Source organism: Botryllus schlosseri, chromosome 7 (assembly GCF_051294905.1).
Source record: "Botryllus schlosseri isolate E-star chromosome 7, Bs_hap1, whole genome shotgun sequence".
Classification (NCBI taxonomy): Eukaryota; Metazoa; Chordata; class Ascidiacea; order Stolidobranchia; family Styelidae; genus Botryllus; species Botryllus schlosseri.
Genome location: NC_137242.1, coordinates 5,827,648 through 5,854,929, shown reverse-complemented (window position 1 = coordinate 5,854,929; position 27,282 = coordinate 5,827,648). Strand labels below are relative to the sequence as shown.

Sequence of the window (27,282 nt, the reverse complement as noted above, 5' to 3'; positions counted from 1 at the left end):
AGAACAGACATTAGGATGCCGGAAGACCATAGTATCTCAATCCGATTTCCACCTCAGCTTCGTGTATGTTCGATCTTGATCTTGTCGCGTCTTCCATTTTCAGACAGCCCTTACTTTCTTGTTTTAATTCGATTCTTTGCTCCGGTATAGAGATTGTAGGATTGTACAATCTCTATAGTTCCGGTCCTTCAACTAGTCTCTCTATGCGCTTATCGACGACTTAGGACCGAGTAACACTGGGCTATAGTAGCCCAGATAATCCTCTGGTAATTGAACCCAAGCCGCTAGCGTTGTAGGTGGCGGGAGTCACCAGTACGCTAGAGTTCCCTTGTTTGGATATTAGTAGAGATAGGTAACCAGCGACGGTATTATGTTCCGGTAACATACAGCGATAAACTAAACATGCAAACGTTACACAGCCGAAGTCCGTCATCTCAGCAACGTCAGTATGCTGGCGGCGCATAATTACGTCACACATCAGATGCTGGTGGTGCTTAGTTAAGTCACACAGTTCCGGACGAATAGCCTGGACTATGGCTGCGGGCTATTCATCCGGTTCCGGACGAATAGCCACTGCCTATGGCTTTGACATCATTTGTTAGTGCATTCTTTATTGGATGCTCAACCCATCTATTTTCTCTGTCTGCAATATCTGTGACTGAATTTACAATCATGGATGTTCGTTACAACGGTTGGCATTTCAACTGTTCAGCCAAATTCTATATCTTGTAATAATTTCTGATTAAAATTTCAGTTAATCCACGAGTTATTTTGTTGCTATATTTAGCCTTTATTTTACGATGGAGACTGAAGCCAAGAAGTGATTGCGATATGCCCAAATATCAGTATAAGTCTGATGGTGAATTGAAAAGAATGCAGCGTTGGCGAAGGCCGCAGTTTATAAAATATCGTCGTCTAAGGATTGGTTCAACCTGCAGCGAGAATGGCCGTGATCAGCCAATTATCACTTCTAAAGATATAAGGCTGACAGTAGATCGCACGAATATGAGGCCAGTGGAATTACCCAGATATCAGAGACTACGCCAAGCCTAAAATGGGAGAAAATCATTCACAATTGGCCTCTGAATGAAGTAGCGTGCCACACAATGAGTAGGCTGCTGATGGTATCATTGTAGTGCCGCGTTGCTTGATCCTATTCTTCCCGCCAAGGCACAGACTTGTTTGATAAACCAGATTTTGTCTGCATTTCAATTCAAGAACAGGGATAGTTGTATCAAACTTGCCCCGGAAAGAAGATCTCTCTGCATCTCGACTGAAATCAATATGTCATTTTATGCATTTTATATGGCTGTCTGTCAGTATTTGACCGGTATTTTTTATGTATACTAGTGGTGGACTAAAACTATAATGAAAACATATTGTCAAATTGTGATGTCTTACAACATAAGGGTCAGTATGTATGCCAGAAAGCAACAATGATTCAGGAAGCGATAGGGCTAATAGCGGTTGTAAGCTGCAGTAGCGAGAGGGTTAATGGACGGCAACAACGGGTTTATCAGTCTGCGGCAGAAGTGCGAAAATTGTTTCTTTTGAAGCATCATTTTGACATCGAATGCGCATAATACGCCGGTCGATCGCTTCCCATTTTGTTGACTGGGGACCCTCACAATGGTCACACAGCGCTACGAAATTGTCACGGTCCAGACATACGAAATTATTTTGGATGGAATCATTTACCATGTTGTGTCAAAAAGATTTAAATTTTAAGCTTTCGAGTCATTATAACTTTTACGGCGTCATAATATCCCGTACTCAAATACTCGACACGACTCGGAGCTCAATATTGGACTGGGGAACGAATCACTCAAATGCTCAGTTTAGCCCTCCATTACTTGCGACTAAGTCCCTGTTACTGGGTGTCGATACAGAGCACCATTGGCCAGTAATAGTTTACCCATTTACTAACCCTTGCTGGCACGCACCTGTATGTATAAGTTGGTGTAGCCTCACACCCGTTCGCGAAATACTATAATAGTAGACGCGCGCGTTGATATCATTTCCTTGTGAGCATCATATCTTCAGCCACGCGCTCTATGCGCCATAAACTGTTGCCTGTATTCACGTTCATCAGTACTCCGAATCTTATTGTGGCTGTATTTTATACACTGGTACATGAGTGATTCGTATTTTCATTCAAGCGATATAAATAATCAAGGACGATACAGACGTAAAACACATAGACTTCGCGGTAAAATGAACACAAACACGTCGACATATCGATTAATAACTAACACTCATCCCTACGGCACTTGTATCTGTGTTTAAAATATAGATATTGTCTCAGCACCCAACAAACTCACCCAACGAATTCGATATTGGAAGAATCATGGGAAGATATATACAGCTTAATAAATGAGAGATTTTCAACCTTTCGATCCTTAACCAGTGGTGCCGACATTCGCGATTTGCACGCATCTGGGCAAGTCATATTAAAAAACCCTCCGTGGATTGCTCAGGAACCTGATGTAGACTCATCATTGACAAAATCATTTGGCAGAAATTCCCCTGCAGAAATTGTTAAGGTGGTATTCCGGGACCATATTTTCTCGAACTACAGTGATCATACACTTGTATATACGGATGGTTCGAAGACATCGTCAGGATGTGGTTATGCCGTATACATTCCTCGGTTGAATGTTAAATTGTCTGCGACGCTTCCTAAATGTTTTTCAATATTTTATGTAGAGTTGCATGCCATCAAACATGCATTATCGTGGGTTGAAAGAAACACGCAGAGTAAAATTGCTATAGTAAGTGACAGTTTGAGTGCCCTAACCGCCATCGCCAATCATGGATCGGTCAATGACTGCGTTGTGAACGATATATTAGAATATATTGCAGAACTTCAAAATAACAATAAATCAATCACGTTCATCTGGATACCTGGGCATGCTGGTATTCGTGGTAACGAAATCGCCGATCAATTAGCGAAAGACGCTGCGTCAAGAAGGGATGAAGGGAACAATCAGTTATTACCTCTGCGTGATGCACTGTCCGTCTTGAGACACCATTGTAGATGTGAATGGGATCAGATATACCGAAGCACAGAAACCGGAAGAGCGTATAAGAATTTGCGACCATCAATTACCGACGATATAGCTCAAATTGGAACACGGCGAAGAGACGTAATTCTACTAAGATTAAGAAGCGGCCATTGCAGACTGAATCAACATCTGCATAAGATCCGTTGTTCTGAGACTCCACTATGTCAGCAATGTAATGCAGAAGAATCTGTAGAGCACTTTTTGTTACATTGTGTGAGATATCAACATCAAAGGAGACAACTACATCATGCTGCGCGAGTGAGCCGAATAAATTGGGAGTTGAAGGATGTTTTAACAGATCCAACGATATTGGATAATGTTGTACAGTTCGTGATATCTTCGGGAAGACTTATCTAGTATAGCTAATACATGTTGTTTATTCATTTGTATAACCAAATGTCGTGTTTGTATATTGTCGGATATAGGTCCTTATATTGAATGTGCATGTTGGTGATGTATATATTTGATAATGCTAATCCATTGTAAAAACAAGTATAGAGGTGGCGCACAAAACCTGTGCCGTGATAAGCGCCACATCACGATTTTTACTTATAATAATAATAATAACTAACACTCATTATTTTGGTCCCTTTCAAAAACACAGCGGAATAATGCGTTCTGTAAATAGGTAAAGTGAATGCAAGGGAACCTGACGTCACACCGTTGATAAAAGCGAGTCATAACAGAAAAGTCTTTGGGATTGGATATGACCACCTCGTTGTATTCATTGGTGAGTAAATAGTTAAATATGACTGAGAAACAATATGATATCTGTTTAGTGCTTCGTATAAAATTCGAATCCTATGGGAAGTAACAGTGGCACACGGGATAGGCAGACGAAATGTGTCATGATGATGAATACCATATATCTCAATTAAAACGAGTTAATCTCTTCCTATAACATTTTGAGCCTGACATTGTCACAAATAACATGTTACACAATACGCCAACTAATCTAATGAAGAGAATCGACGATGAGTTATTTGCAGCGTCCACTAGTATGGTATCGTCACAGAGGTGGATTATAAAGTCGCGAAACTGCGATAAGCACTGAGGGTAACACAATATATAATTACATCGACCTGATCATATCGCACGGCTTCTGAAGTTGGGGGGTCGAACTCCAAGAGGTGTGAGAAAGCTGGTCACGTGGGGAAGTTACGGAGTGATAAGCTCAGACTTGATTACCACGCTTCCTTGGTTTCCAACGAAATGTGAATTCATTTATTGTGTTTGTGACGCCATACTTACACCTGCAGGCAAGAAGTAGTCATATCGCCATAGCGAACAAGGAATGATGACAATGTTGAGTATGTGCTTTCACGTGTGCTACAGAGAAAGATAGTGAACACGGATTTGCAGTCGGTGGTAAGGTATAGAGGTCTGGAAAGTACACGCCCGGGGAATCGGAATAATTTAATGAAATTATAAATGTTCTTATGAAGTTTGTTCCGGCCATTGAATGACTTTATCCGAACATCGCCATAGCCGATCGTCCCTTGCGCCGATTGGTTCGTGATGGATACAGAACAGTGGTCTTTTGAGCCGCCTAGCCACAAACACAACTGAAGCAGGATTGTTGCAGATAAGGCATCGATGTTGAGACCTGTCACAAAGTGGTCGTGTTCAATACCAATACTCCGTCTTTTCACCAGTAAGCGCACTGAACATATGCGAAATGAGATATGCGACAGTAGACGGCACGAAAAATACATGAAATCGAACTGTTATTTTGTGTATCTCAGACTCTTACATATTGATGCAGAAGATTTAGAAAGACCTAAGGTCTGCATTTAATACTTCATAACTTCACTATCGTCCGCACACCCAAGACTAAAATGACGACGCACAAGGAGACGTTCCTCAATAGACACTACATAACCAGCCATCTAATAATCACAGTATGTTATTACTGCCGATTACACTCATACCGTGTGACGAGATAGCGTAGTGGTATAATCCACTCCACAGCTACAAAATCGACTGGTTGTGGGTTCGAGTCCGACCGATGTCGACTCCAGAATTCCTGCCTAAGTGGTGGAGCCATGGAGGTTTATCTATAGCAGTGGTTCTCAACCGGGGGTCCGCGAAGCATTTTCAGGGGGTCCGCGAGACCTTTAAATTTACAAAATGATTGATAACCAATTTGTAACTTTTTTCAATTAGGGAAATCACGATGCAGTTTCGCTTCAAACTGCTAATGCTTCAATAAGCACATCAACAGAATGGCCGTATGAGATGAAATGTCCTACGTTGTAAGCCAGTGGTGTCAAACTCAAATTACGTCGCGGGCCGGATTCAAACCTTCCAAATCCTCACGGGCCGCACGCTTTGCTTTTAACGTGAATACTTTATTGCTAAACATCTATAGATAATAGTATATTACAGTTGTATCACGTAAAACACCTTGATTCGCGAACAATGGAATTGACGATGATGATTGGCTGGTTGAATACACTTATGAACCGCTGCTAAAACAATGGTGGTAACGACGATACAAGTTCACTTATTTCTAAGTTCCCTTTGCTTAAGTCGTAGTCTGGCGTTAGCCGTGTGTATGCGCTGTGAGGAATATATGAGATTATGAGATCAAAATGTAAATGCGGACTTTGGAATTTGTTGTATTCTTATTAAATCACGATTCAGGTTTCTCTAGATTCCGGGGACCCTTCATGTCAGAAAAGAAATGGTAGCGCGACCATGCACTGATATTTGAATTATATTTTTTGTGTAAATAATATATTATCCATCTCAAGTTTGTATAACAGTAGTGAGGGTTGAATCGTTTGGTACGCACCAATCACAGAAGGCCACGTCGCCCTAATTGCCACGCCTACATTGCCACATCATCCGCCCATTGCCGCACCTATAGGACACCCATTGCCACGTCACTTACCGCACCTATAGCACACCCATTGCCACGTCTATAGTGCCACATCATCCATTGCCACATCATCACCGCATTGATTGCCACATCTATAGGCTGCACAGCATCAACCCGCGCGATGTCGATTGCTGCACCTATGTCACTCATTGCCACGTCAAAACTTACCTTAGCTAGAATCGAACCTGGTTTGGTTGGGTATAATTTCACATCGCCCACCACCAGTCTATTGAGCAAACTAGCCGTATTGAGCTGTTTTGAGAATATAACCGCCGATTCTCTCTTAAATTCCGAGACAACACCTTTTTCGAGTAATAACACATAAATGTAAGACTATGTTCGTGTGTACTATAACACTTGTGTCATCATTAATTAGTCAATGATTTTGAGGAATTCTGCGAATGCAACTTGATAATGCAGATATCGCCACCATAAATGTCTACAATGACGCGAAAGCTCACGCGCATATTGCTGAATACTATTCCAAGAAATCGACGCGTGTAAATGTGCCACGAATACAGTTGCTTACGATTCCAAAAAGTTGCGCCACATCGACAAAGTGAATTAGAACATTCTAAATAAAGTTGCGTTTCCAAGAAAATGCCGCGTTGGCGTTACGAATTAGAATGTTTAGTTCCGACGTAAAGCAATTCGCATTCTGAAAACTTCGCATTTCTATTACAAGTATGTGCGCAGCGAGGCAGCCATCGCAGGCATAAGGTAAGATCAATGTATTTTCGTGCCAATTTAAACTAAATGTAGCTATAATTTCTCGATGCAGCATTAGCTTACGTGGATTGTGAACGCAGATTGATTTACGTTGAGATTTCTCCAATAGCTAACGTAATAATGAGTTCTGTGCGTGGCTATAATGTTAACCGACAATATAGCCGAAGTCGCACAAATTCGAATGTATATGCAAGTTTTCTGTTAAAGGTAGACTATCTAGGCTCGGTTATTACTCGAATCTCGCTGTGGTTATAAATTAGGCATGCTAATGCGTTGAGTTTTAAGCTGAAACATCCTATTTCACGCAGCCAAGAAGACTAGCACCGCAAGCAAGCCCGGAACAAGCATATAGTGACAAAGCAGATTACGCAACACTGAAGGTGGGCTATTTCATTTCTTGATTATACTGAAAAATCGACAGCGTGTACGATACGAGCGGAAGGTCGGGATTAGGAACAACAACGCACAGGCAGTCTCACACACTTTGCTGCATCTGAGCTTCGTACTAATACATGCATAATTTTTGCATGACGAGAATACGGGTAATACGGTCAATAAACGCCGGAGGCGAGTCATTTAAACCTTGTTGCTAGATAATACCACTTTCGGCTACAACAAAGTTGCCCTGCAACAAAAAATAGAAGCCCTAATGATCATGCAGAGTAAAGTTCAATTATACATCGAATTATTCGAATAGACTTGTGTAGGTATGAAGTGAAATAGAACGGAGTTTACGCAAAAGTTGCTATTGATCATAGACCAAGCTTGCTTTCAGAGCTGGAAACTAAATGCATATGAAAATTTACCTAGGTTTTCTCCACACGCATCAAATGTAGGCCTACTCAAGTGTTTATGAGGCGGCGAATAGTTCGAAGGTTGTTAGCATGTAAGGACGTCACATAGAATTGTGGAGTTTTCTGTAAACTATAATCCAGTGATCTATTTTCAATCACTATATTTTTCATTAATCTAAACTTCGCAGTTACGCTTTCTACAGTTTACACATTTTACGACTTATTTTCTTTAGACCCATACAAGTGATCCCCAATGTCGGGGCTATGGAAACAAATCAAGCATGCGTACGTAAATCTTGAGCTTAGATCACCGAGACTCTTGTATGCAACTAACATTACAGACAACCATTCGACAATATTCAACTAGCATTAATGCTTTCGATATAGTGCATCATGTACAGCGACACGCTGATCAATTCAAATTCAACAATGGGATCCCCCGCACAATCATGAAGCCCGATTTGCGTTGAATATTAACGATACCAACAAATCGGAAGATCTCTTTTCCCTCTACATCTATGATAGAGGTACCATTCCATTGACTACGAATAACTTGAGATTCTGTGGGATTGAAATCGCAATCAAATAATATGAGAGTATCTTTTCCAGCTTTCAGAACTTGGACAATCGTATCAGGACTATATCGCAACACCGCAGTATGTGTGCGTGCAAAACGATACACAGTTATTTTTAGTGCCATCCGTACGACTTATGTTCAACTTGCAGTGCAACTGATGATTTATTTGCGACCGATGCATTAATGACTTTAATACTATGTACTTTAAATTATCCACACCTATGAGTCGAAATGTTGTTAAGTAACTCATGTTTTCAGCATAACCTAAAAGCAAAGTGGACGAATTTCCATGCGACCGATGCATTAATGACTTTAATACTATGTACTTTAAATTATCCACACCTATGAGTCGAAATGTTGTTAAGTAACTCATGTTTTCAGCATAACCTAAAAGCAAAGTGGACGAATTTCCATGTTGATCAAATACCCCAAACACTGCTTGCTTTCATAGTTAGTAATTAAGCGCATCACAGAATTTACCCAAAAAAGTCGGTACTCCGAAAATTTTGTAAAGTAGAGCTTTTGGCGTTGGACTTAAGTTCAAATGAACAAGTGTTCACGTAGGTTCGAGGTCTGAATGAGTCTTTTAAAGCATATAGAAACGAAAAAACTAATCTAAAAAATTTACGAAGTTTGGATGCGGCATATTTGGGTTTTTTAAAAATTATTTATACCCACGATTCGAGATATCGTTACAATGGAACTGGGTTGGCCGAGTGGTTAAGGCGTTGAACTTAAGCTTCAATGAACAGGTGTTCACGTGGGTTCGAACCCCACACCCAGTACGTCTTATGGGGATTAGGATTTTTTGGATTCAAATTTTTCGCTATTTTTTCATGGCCATAAGTCATTCTGGACCGCGAAATTGTGTAGCATATACTAATTTACGATAGCGCATTTGTAATTCGTGCAAATACAGTAATATCATAGTTCTTGTAACAAATTTGTATGCGCACAATATATGTTTATCATAAGTCCCACACATTCATGATTTCGTCCTAGTTTGAGTTTTAGAAAATATTATACCCACATCGCGACATCTTTCAAAAACAAAACGATGGCCAATGCTTGAGAGAGCAAATTTGCTATTTTTCATTGCCAAATATTGTGCTTTCAATTCACACATGGATTATTGGCAATATAATTTTACTTAACATATTTCTTTCAATTCCAGGCCTATTCAGTCCAATTAACGGCCACAAAGCTGAGTCCTCGACATCTCATACTAGCGCACCATGAAAATGGCGACCTGCAGTCATGGATCGTGGCGAATGGCTTCCGCATAAAGGGATCGTCTCACAATGAAGCGACACCATTTGAGATGGTGCTGGATCTTCTCTATTATGTTTGTGACCTCACATATCCAAAAGTTTTCCAGATACTCTCAATTTTGGATGAAATATTCGAGCGACATCGAACTGTCCTAAACGCAGTCTCCAAACGTCTCCGCTATTTGCACTTTTTCACATTTTATTACACCTTAAGTAGTACTTAACAGTTTTAGTTTTAAATAAAATACGGAATATAAACTAATCGAAAAATTCGGTTTTTGCGTGCATCTGTTTTGCGGGAGCGTATAGCACGTACCTATACATAGTCAACTTTAATAACTGAATTACCATGCTTAACATTGAATCCCAACTCTAAACTTGATACGTAGATGTAGGACATTATGGCAATGCACCATGCTAAATTTCATCACACATCTAATGATGGAACACCTTTAAAACTAACGCAGTCGAATACCGACTTTTACGCGTATCTGTTTGCGTGAACTTAGCATATACCTATACATAGTCAATTTTAATAGCAGAATTACCGTGTTAAACATTGAATTCCCACCTTGAAAGTTAGTACGCGGTTATAGGACATTATAAAAATGCACCATACCAAATCCCATCAGACATTTCATGATGGAACAACTTTAAAACTAACGCGACTCTACATCAACTTTTTGCGTACATCTGTTTTGCGGGAGCGTATAGCACGTACCCATACATAGCCAACTTTAATAACGGAATTACCATGCATTGAATCCCAACTCTAAACTTGATACGTAGTTGTAGGGCATTATGGCTATGCACCATGCTAAATTTCATCACACATCTAATGATGGAACACCTTTGAAACTATCGCAGTCGAATACCGACTTTTACGCATATCTGTTTTTCGTGAACATAGCATATACCCATACATAGTCAATTTTAATAACAGAATTAGCATGCTAAACATTAAATTCTCACCTTGAACGTTGGTACGCAGTTGTAGGACATAATAACAATGCACCATACCAAATTTCGTCAGACATTTCATGATGTAACACCTTCAAAACCAACGCAGTTCTATACAGACTTTTGGCTAAATCTGTTTTTCCGTAGCGTAGCACGTACCTAAACATAGTCAATTTTATTAACGGAATTACCATGTTAATATTCGACTCCCTACCTTGAAACTCGGTACGCAGTTGTAAGACATTATGACAATGCACCATGTCAAATTTTGCAAGTACTTTATCTTTACACGACGTTTTTTGTAAAATGAATACTAATTTTATTGAAAAAATAGAAAATAAAAAAGAGCGAAAAATTACATTATATCCCGGAACGCAACAAGAGAAATCGTATGAATTTGTAAACTACTTGTTCATGACATAATAATAATTCTACTTGTACACTTTTTCACATTTTATAACACTTGAAGTAATACTTAACAGTTTCAGTTTTAAATAAAAGACGGAATATAAACTAATCGAAAAATTCGGTAACCAATTTCGCATAGACTATGCATGCATACAAATGAGGAAAGTTACATCAACGCGTGTTAAAGTAGCTGTATCGAGTTATCGAATGATTTTCTCCTTACATCAAAACAACTAGAATGTATAACTAAATTAAAAAAACGTATCTAAATGAGCTCCAGGGCATTGTGATTATGCTGCATACCAAATTTCATCACACATTTCATGATGGAACAACTTTAAAACTAACGCAGTTCTATAGCAACTTTTGCCTAAATCTGTTTTCGGCAGCGTGTACATATACATAGTCAGATTTAATAACAGAATTATCATGCTAATATGTGACTCCTCACCTTGAAACTTGGTACGTAGTTGTAGGACATTGTGATTATGCAGCATACCAAATTTCCTCACGCATTTCATAATGGAACAACTTTAAAACTAACGCGGTTCTACATCGACTTTTTGCGTACATCTGTTTTGCGTGGGGGCGTATAGCACGTACCTATACATAGTTAACTTTAACAACGGAATTACCATGCTTAACATTGAATCCCAACTCGAAACTTGATACGTAGTTGTAGAACATTATGGCAATGCACCATGCTAAATTTCATCACACATCTAATGATGGAACACCTTTAAAACTAACGCAGTCGAATACCGACTTTTACGCATATCTGTTTTGCGTGAACATAGCATATACCTATACATAGTCAATTTTAATAGCAGAATTACCGTGTTAAACATTGAATTCCCACCTTGAAAGTTGGTACGCGGTTATAGGAGATTATAACAATGCACCATACCAAATCCCATCACACATTTCATGATGGAACAACTTTAAAACTAACGCGGCTCTACATCGACTTTTTGCGTACATCTGTTTTGTGGGAGCGTATAGCACGTAGCCTACCCATACATAGCCAACTTTAATAACGGAATTACCATGCTTAACATTGAATCCCAACTCGAAACTTGATACGTAGTTATAGGACATTATGGCAATTCACCATGCTAAATTTCATCACACATCTAATGATGGAACACCTTTGAAACTATCGCAGTCGAATACCAACTTTTACGCATATCTGTTTTTCGTGAACATAGCATATACCCATATACCCATACATAGTCAATTTTAATAACAGAATTAGCATGCTAAACAATAAATTCTCACCTTGAACGTTGATACGCGGTTGTAGGACATAATAACAATGCACCATACCAAATTTCGTCAGACATTTCATGATGTAACACCTTTAAAACTAACGCAGTTCTATACCAACTTCGCGTGAATCTGTTTGCGGGAGCGTAGCACGTACCTATGCGTGATCAACTTTAGTGATGGAATTACATATGTAATTAAGTTTCAACACTTTTACAATGATTCGTCTTGCTTCCTATAACATCCCACTCGAGAAAATGCGTCGTAGGATATAGATGAAACTAGCACAACTCATCAAGACCGCTGAAAACAGTACATTTCAACATTTAGTAGCAGTAAATTTCTAGTAAAGTACAAGACGTGATGATTTCCGAGTGAGTTAAAAAGTAAGTATTGCAGGTATAGTTTACCTGAAAACTGAATACTCTGAAATAGAAGTAGATGCAGTGTAAATAGTTAATCACTTGATTAAGTTTAGTGCAAGCAGATAAAACCTATACTTGAGTAGTACAAAATGCACGAGTACTTCGCTATCGCCTCCCTCCACGTAATAAGTGTCTACGGTTTAAGACTGCTTTTACCGATACTCGTCGGTTTCAGTTTTAGATAGAATTCGGAAACCAAATAATTTCATAAACATAAGCTAATTTAATGAATTTACTCGAATGTACTATGCCGCGCTGATAAGATTAATTATAATATACTTATCATGTTACAGCGATTTTTCTAGTGTAGAAAATCTTTAAAATGTAGTAAGCAGGCCAAATGAAGATATTCGTTGAGCTGAATAAACATAAAAAATACTCTAGACTACTTTATCGGTACTTTACAGTTACAGTTTTAGATAAAATTTGTCCCTTTCACCTATAATTACAACTCCTCGCTATCTAAACATGTTTAGAATATATTATTTGCGATGATACGAACCCGTGAAGTACTCAAGTTGCTTTTCGTAGGATATAGATGAAACTGACAACACTCACCAAGACCAGTGATCCACTGAAAAAAGTAAATTGTAGCAGTAAAGTCCCACTAAAGTACAAGAAGTAATGATTTCCTAGTTAGTTAAAAAGTAAGTATTGAGGTATAGTTTGGTCGAACAAGCGAAAAACTCTGAAATAGAAGTAGATGCAGTGTAAATAGGTAATCACTTCATTAAGTATAGCGCAAGCAGGCCAAACCTATACTTAAGTACTTCGCTATGTTCTCCTTCCACGTAAAAAGTGACTAGGTTTTAGAGTACTTTATCGGTACTCGACAGTTTCAGTGCTAGATAAAATTTGGTAACACTTTAAATTTTAAAGTAGTTTGAGCTTACGTTTGTATCACCTTGACAAGTAACATTATCAGACATGAAAATGATACTATCGCCGAATATAGAAGTTAACACGCGTCAATGTGTTTCGGAATTCACGAGAAATTGCTTACTAAGAGAAGTATATTGTTGTATACACAATAGTGGAGAGAATATTTAAAATGTAGTAAGCAGGCCGATGGGTATTCGTTTAGTTGTATAGGCATAAAAAACATTCCCGCGCGCTCTTAAACAAAACACTTCCTAACCCTACCACCTAATACTAAGACGCGCGCGGGAATGTTTTTTATGCCTATACAACTAAACGAATACCCATCGGCCTGCTTACTACATTTTAAATATTCTCTCCACTATTGTGTATACAACAATATACTTCTCTTAGTAAGCAATTTCTCGTGAATTCCGAAACACATTGACGCGTGTTAACTTCTATATTCGGCGATAGTATCATTTTCATGTCTGATAATGTTACTTGTCAAGGTGATACAAACGTAAGCTCAAACTACTTTAAAATTTAAAGTGTTACCAAATTTTATCTAGCACTGAAACTGTCGAGTACCGATAAAGTACTCTAAAACCTAGTCACTTTTTACGTGGAAGGAGAACATAGCGAAGTACTTAAGTATAGGTTTGGCCTGCTTGCGCTATACTTAATGAAGTGATTACCTATTTACACTGCATCTACTTCTATTTCAGAGTTTTTCGCTTGTTCGACCAAACTATACCTCAATACTTACTTTTTAACTAACTAGGAAATCATTACTTCTTGTACTTTAGTGGGACTTTACTGCTACAATTTACTTTTTTCAGTGGATCACTGGTCTTGGTGAGTGTTGTCAGTTTCATCTATATCCTACGAAAAGCAACTTGAGTACTTCACGGGTTCGTATCATCGCAAATAATATATTCTAAACATGTTTAGATAGCGAGGAGTTGTAATTATAGGTGAAAGGGACAAATTTTATCTAAAACTGTAACTGTAAAGTACCGATAAAGTAGTCTAGAGTATTTTTTATGTTTATTCAGCTCAACGAATATCTTCATTTGGCCTGCTTACTACATTTTAAAGATTTTCTACACTAGAAAAATCGCTGTAACATGATAAGTATATTATAATTAATCTTATCAGCGCGGCATAGTACATTCGAGTAAATTCATTAAATTAGCTTATGTTTATGAAATTATTTGGTTTCCGAATTCTATCTAAAACTGAAACCGACGAGTATCGGTAAAAGCAGTCTTAAACCGTAGACACTTATTACGTGGAGGGAGGCGATAGCGAAGTACTCGTGCATTTTGTACTACTCAAGTATAGGTTTTATCTGCTTGCACTAAACTTAATCAAGTGATTAACTATTTACACTGCATCTACTTCTATTTCAGAGTATTCAGTTTTCAGGTAAACTATACCTGCAATACTTACTTTTTAACTCACTCGGAAATCATCACGTCTTGTACTTTACTAGAAATTTACTGCTACTAAATGTTGAAATGTACTGTTTTCAGCGGTCTTGATGAGTTGTGCTAGTTTCATCTATATCCTACGACGCATTTTCTCGAGTGGGATGTTATAGGAAGCAAGACGAATCATTGTAAAAGTGTTGAAACTTAATTACATATGTAATTCCATCACTAAAGTTGATCACGCATAGGTACGTGCTACGCTCCCGCAAACAGATTCACGCGAAGTTGGTATAGAACTGCGTTAGTTTTAAAGGTGTTACATCATGAAATGTCTGACGAAATTTGGTATGGTGCATTGTTATTATGTCCTACAACCGCGTATCAACGTTCAAGGTGAGAATTTATTGTTTAGCATGCTAATTCTGTTATTAAAATTGACTATGTATGGGTATATGCTATGTTCACGAAAAACAGATATGCGTAAAAGTTGGTATTCGACTGCGATAGTTTCAAAGGTGTTCCATCATTAGATGTGTGATGAAATTTAGCATGGTGAATTGCCATAATGTCCTATAACTACGTATCAAGTTTCGAGTTGGGATTCAATGTTAAGCATGGTAATTCCGTTATTAAAGTTGGCTATGTATGGGTAGGCTACGTGCTATACGCTCCCACAAAACAGATGTACGCAAAAAGTCGATGTAGAGCCGCGTTAGTTTTAAAGTTGTTCCATCATGAAATGTGTGATGGGATTTGGTATGGTGCATTGTTATAATCTCCTATAACCGCGTACCAACTTTCAAGGTGGGAATTCAATGTTTAACACGGTAATTCTGCTATTAAAATTGACTATGTATAGGTATATGCTATGTTCACGCAAAACAGATATGCGTAAAAGTCGGTATTCGACTGCGTTAGTTTTAAAGGTGTTCCATCATTAGATGTGTGATGAAATTTAGCATGGTGCATTGCCATAATGTTCTACAACTACGTATCAAGTTTCGAGTTGGGATTCAATGTTAAGCATGGTAATTCCGTTGTTAAAGTTAACTATGTATAGGTACGTGCTATACGCCCCCACGCAAAACAGATGTACGCAAAAAGTCGATGTAGAACCGCGTTAGTTTTAAAGTTGTTCCATTATGAAATGCGTGAGGAAATTTGGTATGCTGCATAATCACAATGTCCTACAACTACGTACCAAGTTTCAAGGTGAGGAGTCACATATTAGCATGATAATTCTGTTATTAAATCTGACTATGTATATGTACACGCTGCCGAAAACAGATTTAGGCAAAAGTTGCTATAGAACTGCGTTAGTTTTAAAGTTGTTCCATCATGAAATGTGTGATGAAATTTGGTATGCAGCATAATCACAATGCCCTGGAGCTCATTTAGATACGTTTTTTTAATTTAGTTATACATTCTAGTTGTTTTGATGTAAGGAGAAAATCATTCGATAACTCGATACAGCTACTTTAACACGCGTTGATGTAACTTTCCTCATTTGTATGCATGCATAGTCTATGCGAAATTGGTTACCGAATTTTTCGATTAGTTTATATTCCGTCTTTTATTTAAAACTGAAACTGTTAAGTATTACTTCAAGTGTTATAAAATGTGAAAAAGTGTACAAGTAGAATTATTATTATGTCATGAACAAGTAGTTTACAAATTCATACGATTTCTCTTGTTGCGTTCCGGGATATAATGTAATTTTTCGCTCTTTTTTATTTTCTATTTTTTCAATAAAATTAGTATTCATTTTACAAAAAACGTCGTGTAAAGATAAAGTACTTGCAAAATTTGACATGGTGCATTGTCATAATGTCTTACAACTGCGTACCGAGTTTCAAGGTAGGGAGTCGAATATTAACATGGTAATTCCGTTAATAAAATTGACTATGTTTAGGTACGTGCTACGCTACGGAAAAACAGATTTAGCCAAAAGTCTGTATAGAACTGCGTTGGTTTTGAAGGTGTTACATCATGAAATGTCTGACGAAATTTGGTATGGTGCATTGTTATTATGTCCTACAACTGCGTACCAACGTTCAAGGTGAGAATTTAATGTTTAGCATGCTAATTCTGTTATTAAAATTGACTATGTATGGGTATATGCTATGTTCACGAAAAACAGATATGCGTAAAAGTCGGTATTCGACTGCGATAGTTTCAAAGGTGTTCCATCATTAGATGTGTGATGAAATTTAGCATGGTGCATAGCCATAATGCCCTACAACTACGTATCAAGTTTAGAGTTGGGATTCAATGCATGGTAATTCCGTTATTAAAGTTGGCTATGTATGGGTACGTGCTATACGCTCCCGCAAAACAGATGTACGCAAAAAGTTGATGTAGAGTCGCGTTAGTTTTAAAGTTGTTCCATCATGAAATGTCTGATGGGATTTGGTATGGTGCATTTTTATAATGTCCTATAACCGCGTACCAACTTTCAAGGTGGGAATTCAATGTTTAACACGGTAATTCTGCTATTAAAATTGACTATGTATAGGTATATGCTAAGTTCACGCAAACAGATACGCGTAAAAGTCGGTATTCGACTGCGTTAGTTTTAAAGGTGTTCCATCATTAGATGTGTGATGAAATTTAGCATGGTGCATTGCCATAATGTCCTACATCTACGTATCAAGTTTAGAGTTGGGATTCAATGTTAAGCATGGTAATTCAGTTATTAAAGTTGACTATGTATAGGTACGTGCTATACGCTCCCGCAAAACAGATGCACGCAAAAACCGAATTTTTCGATTAGTTTATATTCCGTATTTTATTTAAAACTAAAACTGTTAAGTACTACTTAAGGTGTAATAAAATGTGAAAAAGTGCAAATAGCGGAGACGTTTGGAGACTGCGTTTAGGACAGTTCGATGTCGCTCGAATATTTCATCCAAAATTGAGAGTATCTGGAAAACTTTTGGATATGTGAGGTCACAAACATAATAGAGAAGATCCAGCACCATCTCAAATGGTGTCGCTTCATTGTGAGACGATCCCTTTATGCGGAAGCCATTCGCCACGATCCATGACTGCAGGTCGCCATTTTCATGGTGCGCTAGTATGAGATGTCGAGGACTCAGCTTTGTGGCCGTTAATTGGACTGAATAGGCCTGGAATTGAAAGAAATATGTTAAGTAAAATTATATTGCCAATATTCCATGTGTGAATTGAAAGCACAATATTTGGCAATGAAAAATAGCAAATTTGCTCTCTCAAGCATTGGCCATCGTTTTGTTTTTGAAAGATGTCGCGATGTGGGTATAATATTTTCTAAAACTCAAACTAGGACGAAATCATGAATGTGTGGGACTTATGATAAACATATATTGTGCGCATACAAATTTGTTACAAGAACTATGATATTACTGTATTTGCACGAATTACAAATGCGCTATCGTAAATTAGTATATGCTACACAATTTCGCGGTCCAGAATGACTTATGGCCATGAAAAAATAGCGAAAAATTTGAATCCAAAAAATCCTAATCACCATAAGACGTACTGGGTGTGGGGTTCGAACCCACGTGAACACCTGTTCATTGAAGCTTAAGTTCAACGCCTTAACCACTCGGCCAACCCAGTTCCATTGTAACGATATCTCGAATCGTGGGTATAAATAATTTTTAAAAAACCCAAATATGCCGCATCCAAACTTCGTAAATTTTTTAGATTAGTTTTTTCGTTTCTATATGCTTTAAAAGACTCATTCAGACCTCGAACCTACGTGAACACTTGTTCATTTGAACTTAAGTCCAACGCCAAAAGCTCTACTTTACAAAATTTTCGGAGTACCGACTTTTTTGGGTAAATTCTGTGATGCGCTTAATTACTAACTATGAAAGCAAGCAGTGTTTGGGGTATTTGATCAACATGGAAATTCGTCCACTTTGCTTTTAGGTTATGCTGAAAACATGAGTTACTTAACAACATTTCGACTCATAGGTGTGGATAATTTAAAGTACATAGTATTAAAGTCATTAATGCATCGGTCGCATGGAAATTCGTCCACTTTGCTTTTAGGTTATGCTGAAAACATGAGTTACTTAACAACATTTCGACTCATAGGTGTGGATAATTTAAAGTACATAGTATTAAAGTCATTAATGCATCGGTCGCAAATAAATCATCAGTTGCACTGCAAGTTGAACATAAGTCGTACGGATGGCACTAAAAATAACTGTGTATCGTTTTGCACGCACACATACTGCGGTGTTGCGATATAGTCCTGATACGATTGTCCAAGTTCTGAAAGCTGGAAAAGATACTCTCATATTATTTGATTGCGATTTCAATCCCACAGAATCTCAAGTTATTCGTAGTCAATGGAATGGTACCTCTATCATAGATGTAGAGGGAAAAGAGATCTTCCGATTTGTTGGTATCGTTAATATTCAACGCAAATCGGGCTTCATGATTGTGCGGGGGATCCCATTGTTGAATTTGAATTGATCAGCGTGTCGCTGTACATGATGCACTATATCGAAAGCATTAATGCTAGTTGAATATTGTCGAATGGTTGTCTGTAATGTTAGTTGCATACAAGAGTCTCGGTGATCTAAGCTCAAGATTTACGTACGCATGCTTGATTTGTTTCCATAGCCCCGACATTGGGGATCACTTGTATGGGTCTAAAGAAAATAAGTCGTAAAATGTGTAAACTGTAGAAAGCGTAACTGCGAAGTTTAGATTAATGAAAAATATAGTGATTGAAAATAGATCACTGGATTATAGTTTACAGAAAACTCCACAATTCTATGTGACGTCCTTACATGCTAACAACCTTCGAACTATTCGCCGCCTCATAAACACTTGAGTAGGCCTACATTTGATGCGTGTGGAGAAAACCTAGGTAAATTTTCATATGCATTTAGTTTCCAGCTCTGAAAGCAAGCTTGGTCTATGATCAATAGCAACTTTTGCGTAAACTCCGTTCTATTTCACTTCATACCTACACAAGTCTATTCGAATAATTCGATGTATAATTGAACTTTACTCTGCATGATCATTAGGGCTTCTATTTTTTGTTGCAGGGCAACTTTGTTGTAGCCGAAAGTGGTATTATCTAGCAACAAGGTTTAAATGACTCGCCTCCGGCGTTTATTGACCGTATTACCCGTATTCTCGTCATGCAAAAATTATGCATGTATTAGTACGAAGCTCAGATGCAGCAAAGTGTGTGAGACTGCCTGTGCGTTGTTGTTCCTAATCCCGACCTTCCGCTCGTATCGTACACGCTGTCGATTTTTCAGTATAGTCAAGAAATGAAATAGCCCACCTTCAGTGTTGCGTAATCTGCTTTGTCACTATATGCTTGTTCCGGGCTTGCTTGCGGTGCTAGTCTTCTTGGCTGCGTGAAATAGGATGTTTCAGCTTAAAACTCAACGCATTAGCATGCCTAATTTATAACCACAGCGAGATTCGAGTAATAACCGAGCCTAGATAGTCTACCTTTAACAGAAAACTTGCATATACATTCGAATTTGTGCGACTTCGGCTATATTGTCGGTTAACATTATAGCCACGCACAGAACTCATTATTACGTTAGCTATTGGAGAAATCTCAACGTAAATCAATCTGCGTTCACAATCCACGTAAGCTAATGCTGCATCGAGAAATTATAGCTACATTTAGTTTAAATTGGCACGAAAATACATTGATCTTACCTTATGCCTGCGATGGCTGCCTCGCTGCGCACATACTTGTAATAGAAATGCGAAGTTTTCAGAATGCGAATTGCTTTACGTCGGAACTAAACATTCTAATTCGTAACGCCAACGCGGCATTTTCTTGGAAACGCAACTTTATTTAGAATGTTCTAATTCACTTTGTCGATGTGGCGCAACTTTTTGGAATCGTAAGCAACTGTATTCGTGGCACATTTACACGCGTCGATTTCTTGGAATAGTATTCAGCAATATGCGCGTGAGCTTTCGCGTCATTGTAGACATTTATGGTGGCGATATCTGCATTATCAAGTTGCATTCGCAGAATTCCTCAAAATCATTGACTAATTAATGATGACACAAGTGTTATAGTACACACGAACATAGTCTTACATTTATGTGTTATTACTCGAAAAAGGTGTTGTCTCGGAATTTAAGAGAGAATCGGCGGTTATATTCTCAAAACAGCTCAATACGGCTAGTTTGCTCAATAGACTGGTGGTGGGCGATGTGAAATTATACCCAACCAAACCAGGTTCGATTCTAGCTAAGGTAAGTTTTGACGTGGCAATGAGTGACATAGGTGCAGCAATCGACATCGCGCGGGTTGATGCTGTGCAGCCTATAGATGTGGCAATCAATGCGGTGATGATGTGGCAATGGATGATGTGGCACTATAGACGTGGCAATGGGTGTGCTATAGGTGCGGTAAGTGACGTGGCAATGGGTGTCCTATAGGTGCGGCAATGGGCGGATGATGTGGCAATGTAGGCGTGGCAATTAGGGCGACGTGGCCTTCTGTGATTGGTGCGTACCAACGATTCAACCCTCACTACTTATAACGGGCCAGCATTGTCGTTTTCGCTTCTGTATATAACTACTTTTTGGCACATTTTTCCATAAAACTCAACTCAGTGTGCACTTTTTTGCCTTTTCGAAATTGGGTGTCAATGTCACTGATTTGTTCCTATAGTGGTAACATGTGTGAAACCAAAAAACCGTAGTCAGGTGATTATAATGTGGCCTACTAACATACTCGACGTTTGTTGTCTTGAGGGAATATTTAACGCAAGTAATTTCTTCAAAACAAATCAACATTTGTGACAAATGTGCTGGATAATACAAGCATTTTTCAATCAACTCAGAATGACTTCGCGGGCCACATATTATCGTCTGGCGGGCCTTATGTTTGACACCCCTGGTAGAAACTAATTTTGTTTGCGAAATGGCCAATAGCTTACTGATACAAACGTATTGCTGTTTAAAGATGTTTTCATGAGTTTTTTTTTATAGTTTTTTCTTCTAGTATGTTTCAAAAAAAGGATTAAAACCTCATCACGGAATCCATTTCTCCTGTGATATACATAACCACTATTCCAGAATATCTTGAAGATGAACTGCTATATAGAAATGACTAGTCTGGAAGTGATAACTTCATTTAAAAATCTTTTTCTCAATTTTGGTGCCATTTATGTCGTGATCGTGATCAAAGGTGTCGTTGGAAGCGTCAGGCGTTAATATTACTTTCGCCGCCAGCTACCTTTGTGGAAATGGATTTTCGGCGCTCGTTGATATCAAATCGAATGCGTGAATTTTTAAGACACGACCACATATTTCAAGAAATAAGAACTACAGCTTCAGAATTCCCTTCGAAAGTATAAAAGTCTATCCACATTTCTACATATAGTATGATATTATTTTCAAGAACGGTCATTTTGTTGCTGTTTATCACTAGCCTTGAGTTGATATTTGAACAAGGACAGATGACGGTTGCACGATAATTGAGCTAAATTCGAACTAAAACTTGAGGGGGTCCGCGGAGGTCTATCACGGTACAAAAGGGGTCCGCGAAAACAAAAAGGTTGAGAACCACTGATCTACAGGCTCCTCGTCAACTCATCCGCATGAGCGGTGTATTTTACAAAAGCCTAGAAGTGGGTCATGCTACAAGTCGGCAGTTACGGAATCAAAAATTAGGAATATCGGCCTTGTGTAAATGACCGTTGTGGTCCCCAAACACCATGAATACCACGAACAGACGCTCATACCGTCACATGCGGAAGCCATTACACATCTGTGACATAGCTCAATAAAATTGGCATATTTTATTCGTTTTCGCCCATTGGAGTGGGTGTGAAAGCAAAATATGGTAGTAGACTGTCCCGTTGGTCTGATTTACGCCTCTGACGCTATGACAGAAATGTGGTGAATACACGCATTTTCCTCACATGCATTTACACCGTAGGCACGCAAATATAGAATGTACATTGTACAATGCACATTGTACAGTGTTCAATGCAGGCTACATATCATAAAATATTACTTGGGTGGTGAATTTTGCCGATATAGTTGGATCGGAAAGTACTGTACCTATTTTACCTTTGAGTGACAGGTTGGAAGAGGGAGTCTTGATCAACGGAAGACGATTGCGTGATCAGATCAGATGAAGGCGGATGTAACGGATTTCCTCGGTCGTGAATGTGTTGGATGCGATTAGGATAGGGCGATGCTGAGGCTCGGAGCAAGGTCCTCTGTCGCAAATTCCTTTGGGCGTGATTGCGCCATCGCAGCAGACCATGAATTGTCGTACTGACACTCCTTATCCCACTGAAAAAGAGTATCTAATCAATGTATTTTGTTTGCGCATTGTACCGTTCAGGGCAATCCAAACTATCAACAGTATTTGAAGATCAGTATCAATGGCCATATTCGTGTAGACTAGACATGAATGAATAATGTTAGCTGATGTGATGAGAGATAAGTATTTACAAATCGTGTTTTGTAATCACGCATGTGACAATAATATATATATATTATCGCAAAGTTACAGCGTGTTTGAATAAGCCGTGGCCACTTAGTATGTGCATGTGCATCAGACTGGACTTAAACATAGGTGAACAATGCCTATTACACGGTGGTTATTAACCGGTGATCGATGCAACGATGAAGGGGTTCCCTGGAGGTCACACAGTCAACTCAGAGGCCTACATATGATTTGCGATGATAGCTGCCGGCGCAGCACGGATTTCGTTCAGGATAGAATCTTCATGGAGCTGAGTTCATTCGACCCATTCATGAGTTCACGCCTTCATTATTGTACAATGCGCAGTGCGTACTCTGAAGACAGCGTACACTACATGTCAATAAAGTAGGGATGATGCGAACTTCTGAAAGGTTCAGGTTCGTGTGAACGCGAACGTGAACCTCATGACGTCACGTGACGTCATATTGTTAATTCTAATCCTATATTTCAGTGAAGTGATAGCCTACACAAATGTACACGAGACCTAGCGACGACTCGGGCCAGATAATGCCAAAATGCTGAAGCTGAAGTACATATTTTCGTTCTAAACGTCGCTAAATGTATCAACTGGGAAATCAAATGATATAATAATCCCATAAAATCTTCCGTCGATTTGCCAACAATTTCGACGACGACTTGCAAGGGTATATAATCTTACGCCTTAACGGTCTAAGCCAGACCGGATAATGTATCCGGCGTAGGAGAATTTCTACGTTGATATTGAGCAGAGTATAAACCGGTTTCAATACTTGCGGCCGATATTACCCCATTACCAAGTTTTAAAGCAGTAGCCAACACCCCAATCGCATGGATTTGGTTTTTATGATGCAGTAAACGTATGAAGTCAAGATTGACCCTGCAACCTTGCTAGATTTTTTACATCATATACAACGATATCAATCTCATTGATTCGCTGAATAAGCATCATTGGCTCACTTCATGTAGTGTATTTCGCTCTTGATGTTGTGTGATTGCGGGTCAAGATCACACCAGAGAGTCACTAAATATTCACAAACGGAATGGCGGATATTTCGATCAAACTTCTGTAACAAAGCAAGTAAAATTTTTGAGTTGTCAAGGTGCATGCTCGTTTAGTGTTATTTTTTTAAGCTGCCAGCGCCGTGCCCAGAGTGGCCCACAGTTGAAATGTAATACTTTTAATACATGTGATACATTTCAACCAAAAATGTTATAATGAAGTGAAAATTGTAATATATGAAAAAGGTTCACAGTGCAGAACCTCCTAAGGTTCGTTTGTGAACGTGAACCTCTGAATTTCCGAGCTTCACACAGAAAACGCGAACGTGAACCTCACGTTCACACCATCCCTACAAAGCATTTGTTGCGCAGCGATGCAGAGACAACACGTCAGAACATTATAAAAGGGATAGGAGCAGGTTATCAATACAGCAGTATAGTTCTCAGCAACATGATACAAAATAGGAAAGGTGGTTCATTATTTCAAATTAGAGCCACACTCGCGAATCTTTACTTTTATTTGTATAGGACTAGTAAATTAGTACCAATCATTATTTCCTCGCGTGCCTTGCTTTCGTATATAGGCTTATCTATCACCCGCAGCGTGATCTGATAAGTTATAAGTGGTCTGATATATGCTGTTTGAATAAGAAATCGCATAGTGTTTTCCTGAATTAACGCTTCAGTTGGTGAGGATTGAATACATTGGATTCATATTGGAAGTTGGTAGTATATGTTTTTACAGTTCAAACAAATGTATAGAAAGTAAGCGATATCGAACAAACAAATGTATAGAAAGTAAGCGATATCGAAGACGCTCAATCAAACACCTACCTTTAAAAGTACCACGACCAAAGCATACATTTTCTTACTTGAACGATCGGTTCCGAGCTGCCGCTAATAATGCCGTGTTTCTCTGATTCGTCAACCTCCATCTCACCGTCGCCACAACAGCTCTTGCTGCTGCTCTGAACGTATGCGATGTAGGCATATATGTTTTATTGATACATTGTTAGCGATATATCGGTCCTATCACACTGAAAACATTGTTTTCAAGAACAAATTGATAACGTGTGGGAGTGCAGTTGGGGAAATGGGGGACCTGCTGTTATCTAATATTTATTATTGAATAGTATATTCATATTGAAATGAACCTTATATCCTTATGTCCTTTGATAGCCTTATGTCCCTCGCCGTAAATTAACCTGAAAGGCTGACTGACTGCAATTCGGTCGCTTGTCTTGCTACACGATCTCTCATCTGAACTGAGTCTATCATTGTTAGGGCACGGGAAATCGAGCAGGTGAGTGCTTTGATTACCAATCGAGTATCCGGCTTCGTGTCGAGTCAGGATTCGAGAATATATCATTATGACGCCATAACTACATGGACGAATTGGAAAGTTTAAATGTCTACCCTTTACCGACCCATAGTTGAACACGACATTAACGATAATTTGATATTTTTCTGACCATATCTACTACATATCGCATTGAGAGAACGTTGCGGATGGTTTACTACTTCAAGAGCTTCTTGGAGGTACAGAACTTCAATATACAATTAAATAGTATATTCATATTGAAATGAACCCGAATATTTTCGGCTGACACTCGTCAGGGGTAATCGTCAGCAACTAGTAGAGAATTGGAAAGAACATTGTATATCAACAATCGTATCACAAAATATGACGTCACCAGCATGAAATTTCGAATGAGAGAGCGTTCAATGTACTATTTTTAGGTGATACACGAACTCCTTTTGTTGACAGAGTTTTGGTTGGTGTATTTTGATAAAAGTTGATTCCAAGGCACACAAATGGAATTGTGAACGGCCTCGACCTACGATTCGAAATCGGTCGTCTCGATAATTATTCGCACAAATCGGATTATCCAACAGATGTTTGCCGATGGCAGAATTAATGGCTTTTGATCGATCAGCATCAATCTTGAGTGGATGAGTTAAGGGTGAGCTTTTCACATCGCGTGACGCACGTGTTCTGATAAATCTGGGGACATGTTGGTTTATGCGGTCCTGCAGACGTCTTGACGTTCTTCCCACGTAGCCACAATCACAGTGGCACCTATATTCGTACACTACATTACTTTGTTGAAGTGCAGGAAGCACGTCTTTGCGTGTTGAAGGGAGCAGTTGTGTTGTTGTAAAAATCACATTGGTTTTGACTGTATCGTAACATTTACCGACAGCAGAAATCAATTGTTTTTCAAAGCGGGTGGAAATGGGGCCAATCCAAGGTAGATGGATATAAACATCTTTTATTGTTCGTGCGGTGGGCTCTGTTCGTTTTTCTGCGTTGAATTGCGTTAATTTCCTCTCCATGCCGCGGCTGATGACGTGTTCAGGGTAACCGTTATCAAGTAAGATTTTTCGGATGTAGTCAAGTTCTAAACTCAGTTTGTTACCCGAACATATCATCAACGCTCAATTTCAATATGAATATACTATTTAATTTTACTACTTCACTGGAATATCTTTCAACTAACGTTCTTGGCTTTGCGTTGTAATGCAAAGTATTTTATTTTTGATGCGCTGTAACAATGGGGTTACCACACGTCCCCCGAATTTTGAAAATGACCTCCGAGGACGCCTAAATGTCCTTGGCAATTCCTCCTCCTTTACAGCTTTTAGAGCTAAGTTGAGGGATAGATTCGAGTTAAAATGGGCATTAAGGACGCTAAACAGGAAATTCTTGGTTGTGTCCCCAACATATATGTTGTTCATATATGAATATGATGGGGGTAAGATACCAGAGTAGATTGGAGTTTACATATGTTAGCTGACAATTGCTAGAGTATCAAACTAGACAACCTGCACAATTATAGGTTACTAGCGTAAATTTGGACCCTGAATCTCGCACTTTATTTATCATGTAGAAGCAATGCCAGTTTAAATCAACCAAATAAAGCAGCGCAAATGTTTATTTGAAGACTATTGATTTACTTTCGACTGCTTGTGGTTTTTGAAACGTTTTATACGATAAACACAAAATATTAAAAATAGTGCTATTATGTGGGTTATGAGACAATGTGGTGAGTGCCTAACCCAAAAAATTGACGTGATAAAGAAAAACGAAAGTCATTTTAGAATTCAGCGCCCAAAAGTTAGTCAAAATCAATTGTCTGATGAAA

General features: G+C 38.7%; 1 protein-coding gene, 2 long non-coding RNA genes and 2 other non-coding genes across 5 annotated transcripts; 2 read left to right on the top strand and 3 right to left on the bottom strand.

Annotated features, from left to right (window-relative positions):
• Positions 1-3,088: 3,088 nt before the first annotated feature.
• On the bottom strand, positions 3,089-25,656 carry LOC145442239 (uncharacterized). Its single transcript, XM_080320140.1, has 3 exons — positions 25,009-25,656; positions 22,735-22,962; positions 3,089-4,671 (listed from the first exon to the last, which is right to left on the bottom strand). The coding sequence occupies exons 1-3, from the start codon at positions 25,125-25,127 to the stop codon at positions 4,503-4,505; spliced, it is 516 nt and encodes a 171-aa protein (XP_080176266.1). The 5' UTR covers positions 25,128-25,656; the 3' UTR covers positions 3,089-4,502.
• On the top strand, positions 5,858-9,263 carry LOC145442240 (uncharacterized). The gene is made up of 3 exons (XR_013915991.1): positions 5,858-6,669; positions 6,987-7,058; positions 9,224-9,263. It is a non-coding gene; the product is annotated as an uncharacterized LOC145442240 (long non-coding RNA).
• Trnal-uaa (transfer RNA leucine (anticodon UAA)) lies at positions 8,752-8,834 on the top strand. Its single transcript has one exon. It is a non-coding gene; the product is annotated as a tRNA-Leu (tRNA).
• On the bottom strand, positions 16,773-22,638 carry LOC145442241 (uncharacterized). Its single transcript, XR_013915992.1, has 3 exons — positions 20,356-22,638; positions 19,967-20,038; positions 16,773-17,801 (listed from the first exon to the last, which is right to left on the bottom strand). It is a non-coding gene; the product is annotated as an uncharacterized LOC145442241 (long non-coding RNA).
• Trnal-uaa (transfer RNA leucine (anticodon UAA)) lies at positions 18,191-18,273 on the bottom strand. Its single transcript has one exon. It is a non-coding gene; the product is annotated as a tRNA-Leu (tRNA).
• Positions 25,657-27,282: the final 1,626 nt, after the last annotated feature.

Coding starts and splice junctions, on each gene's coding strand:
- LOC145442239 (XM_080320140.1), bottom strand. CDS start 25,127: ATGCCTACATCGCATACGTTCAGAGCAGCAGCAAGAGCTGTTGTGGCG. Junction 22,963..25,008: donor GCTCGGAACCGATCGTTCAA/GTAAGAAAATGT, acceptor ACTCTTTTTCAG/TGGGATAAGGAGTGTCAGTA. Junction 4,672..22,734: donor TTCCAACCTGTCACTCAAAG/GTAAAATAGGTA, acceptor ACTTTGTGACAG/GTCTCAACATCGATGCCTTA.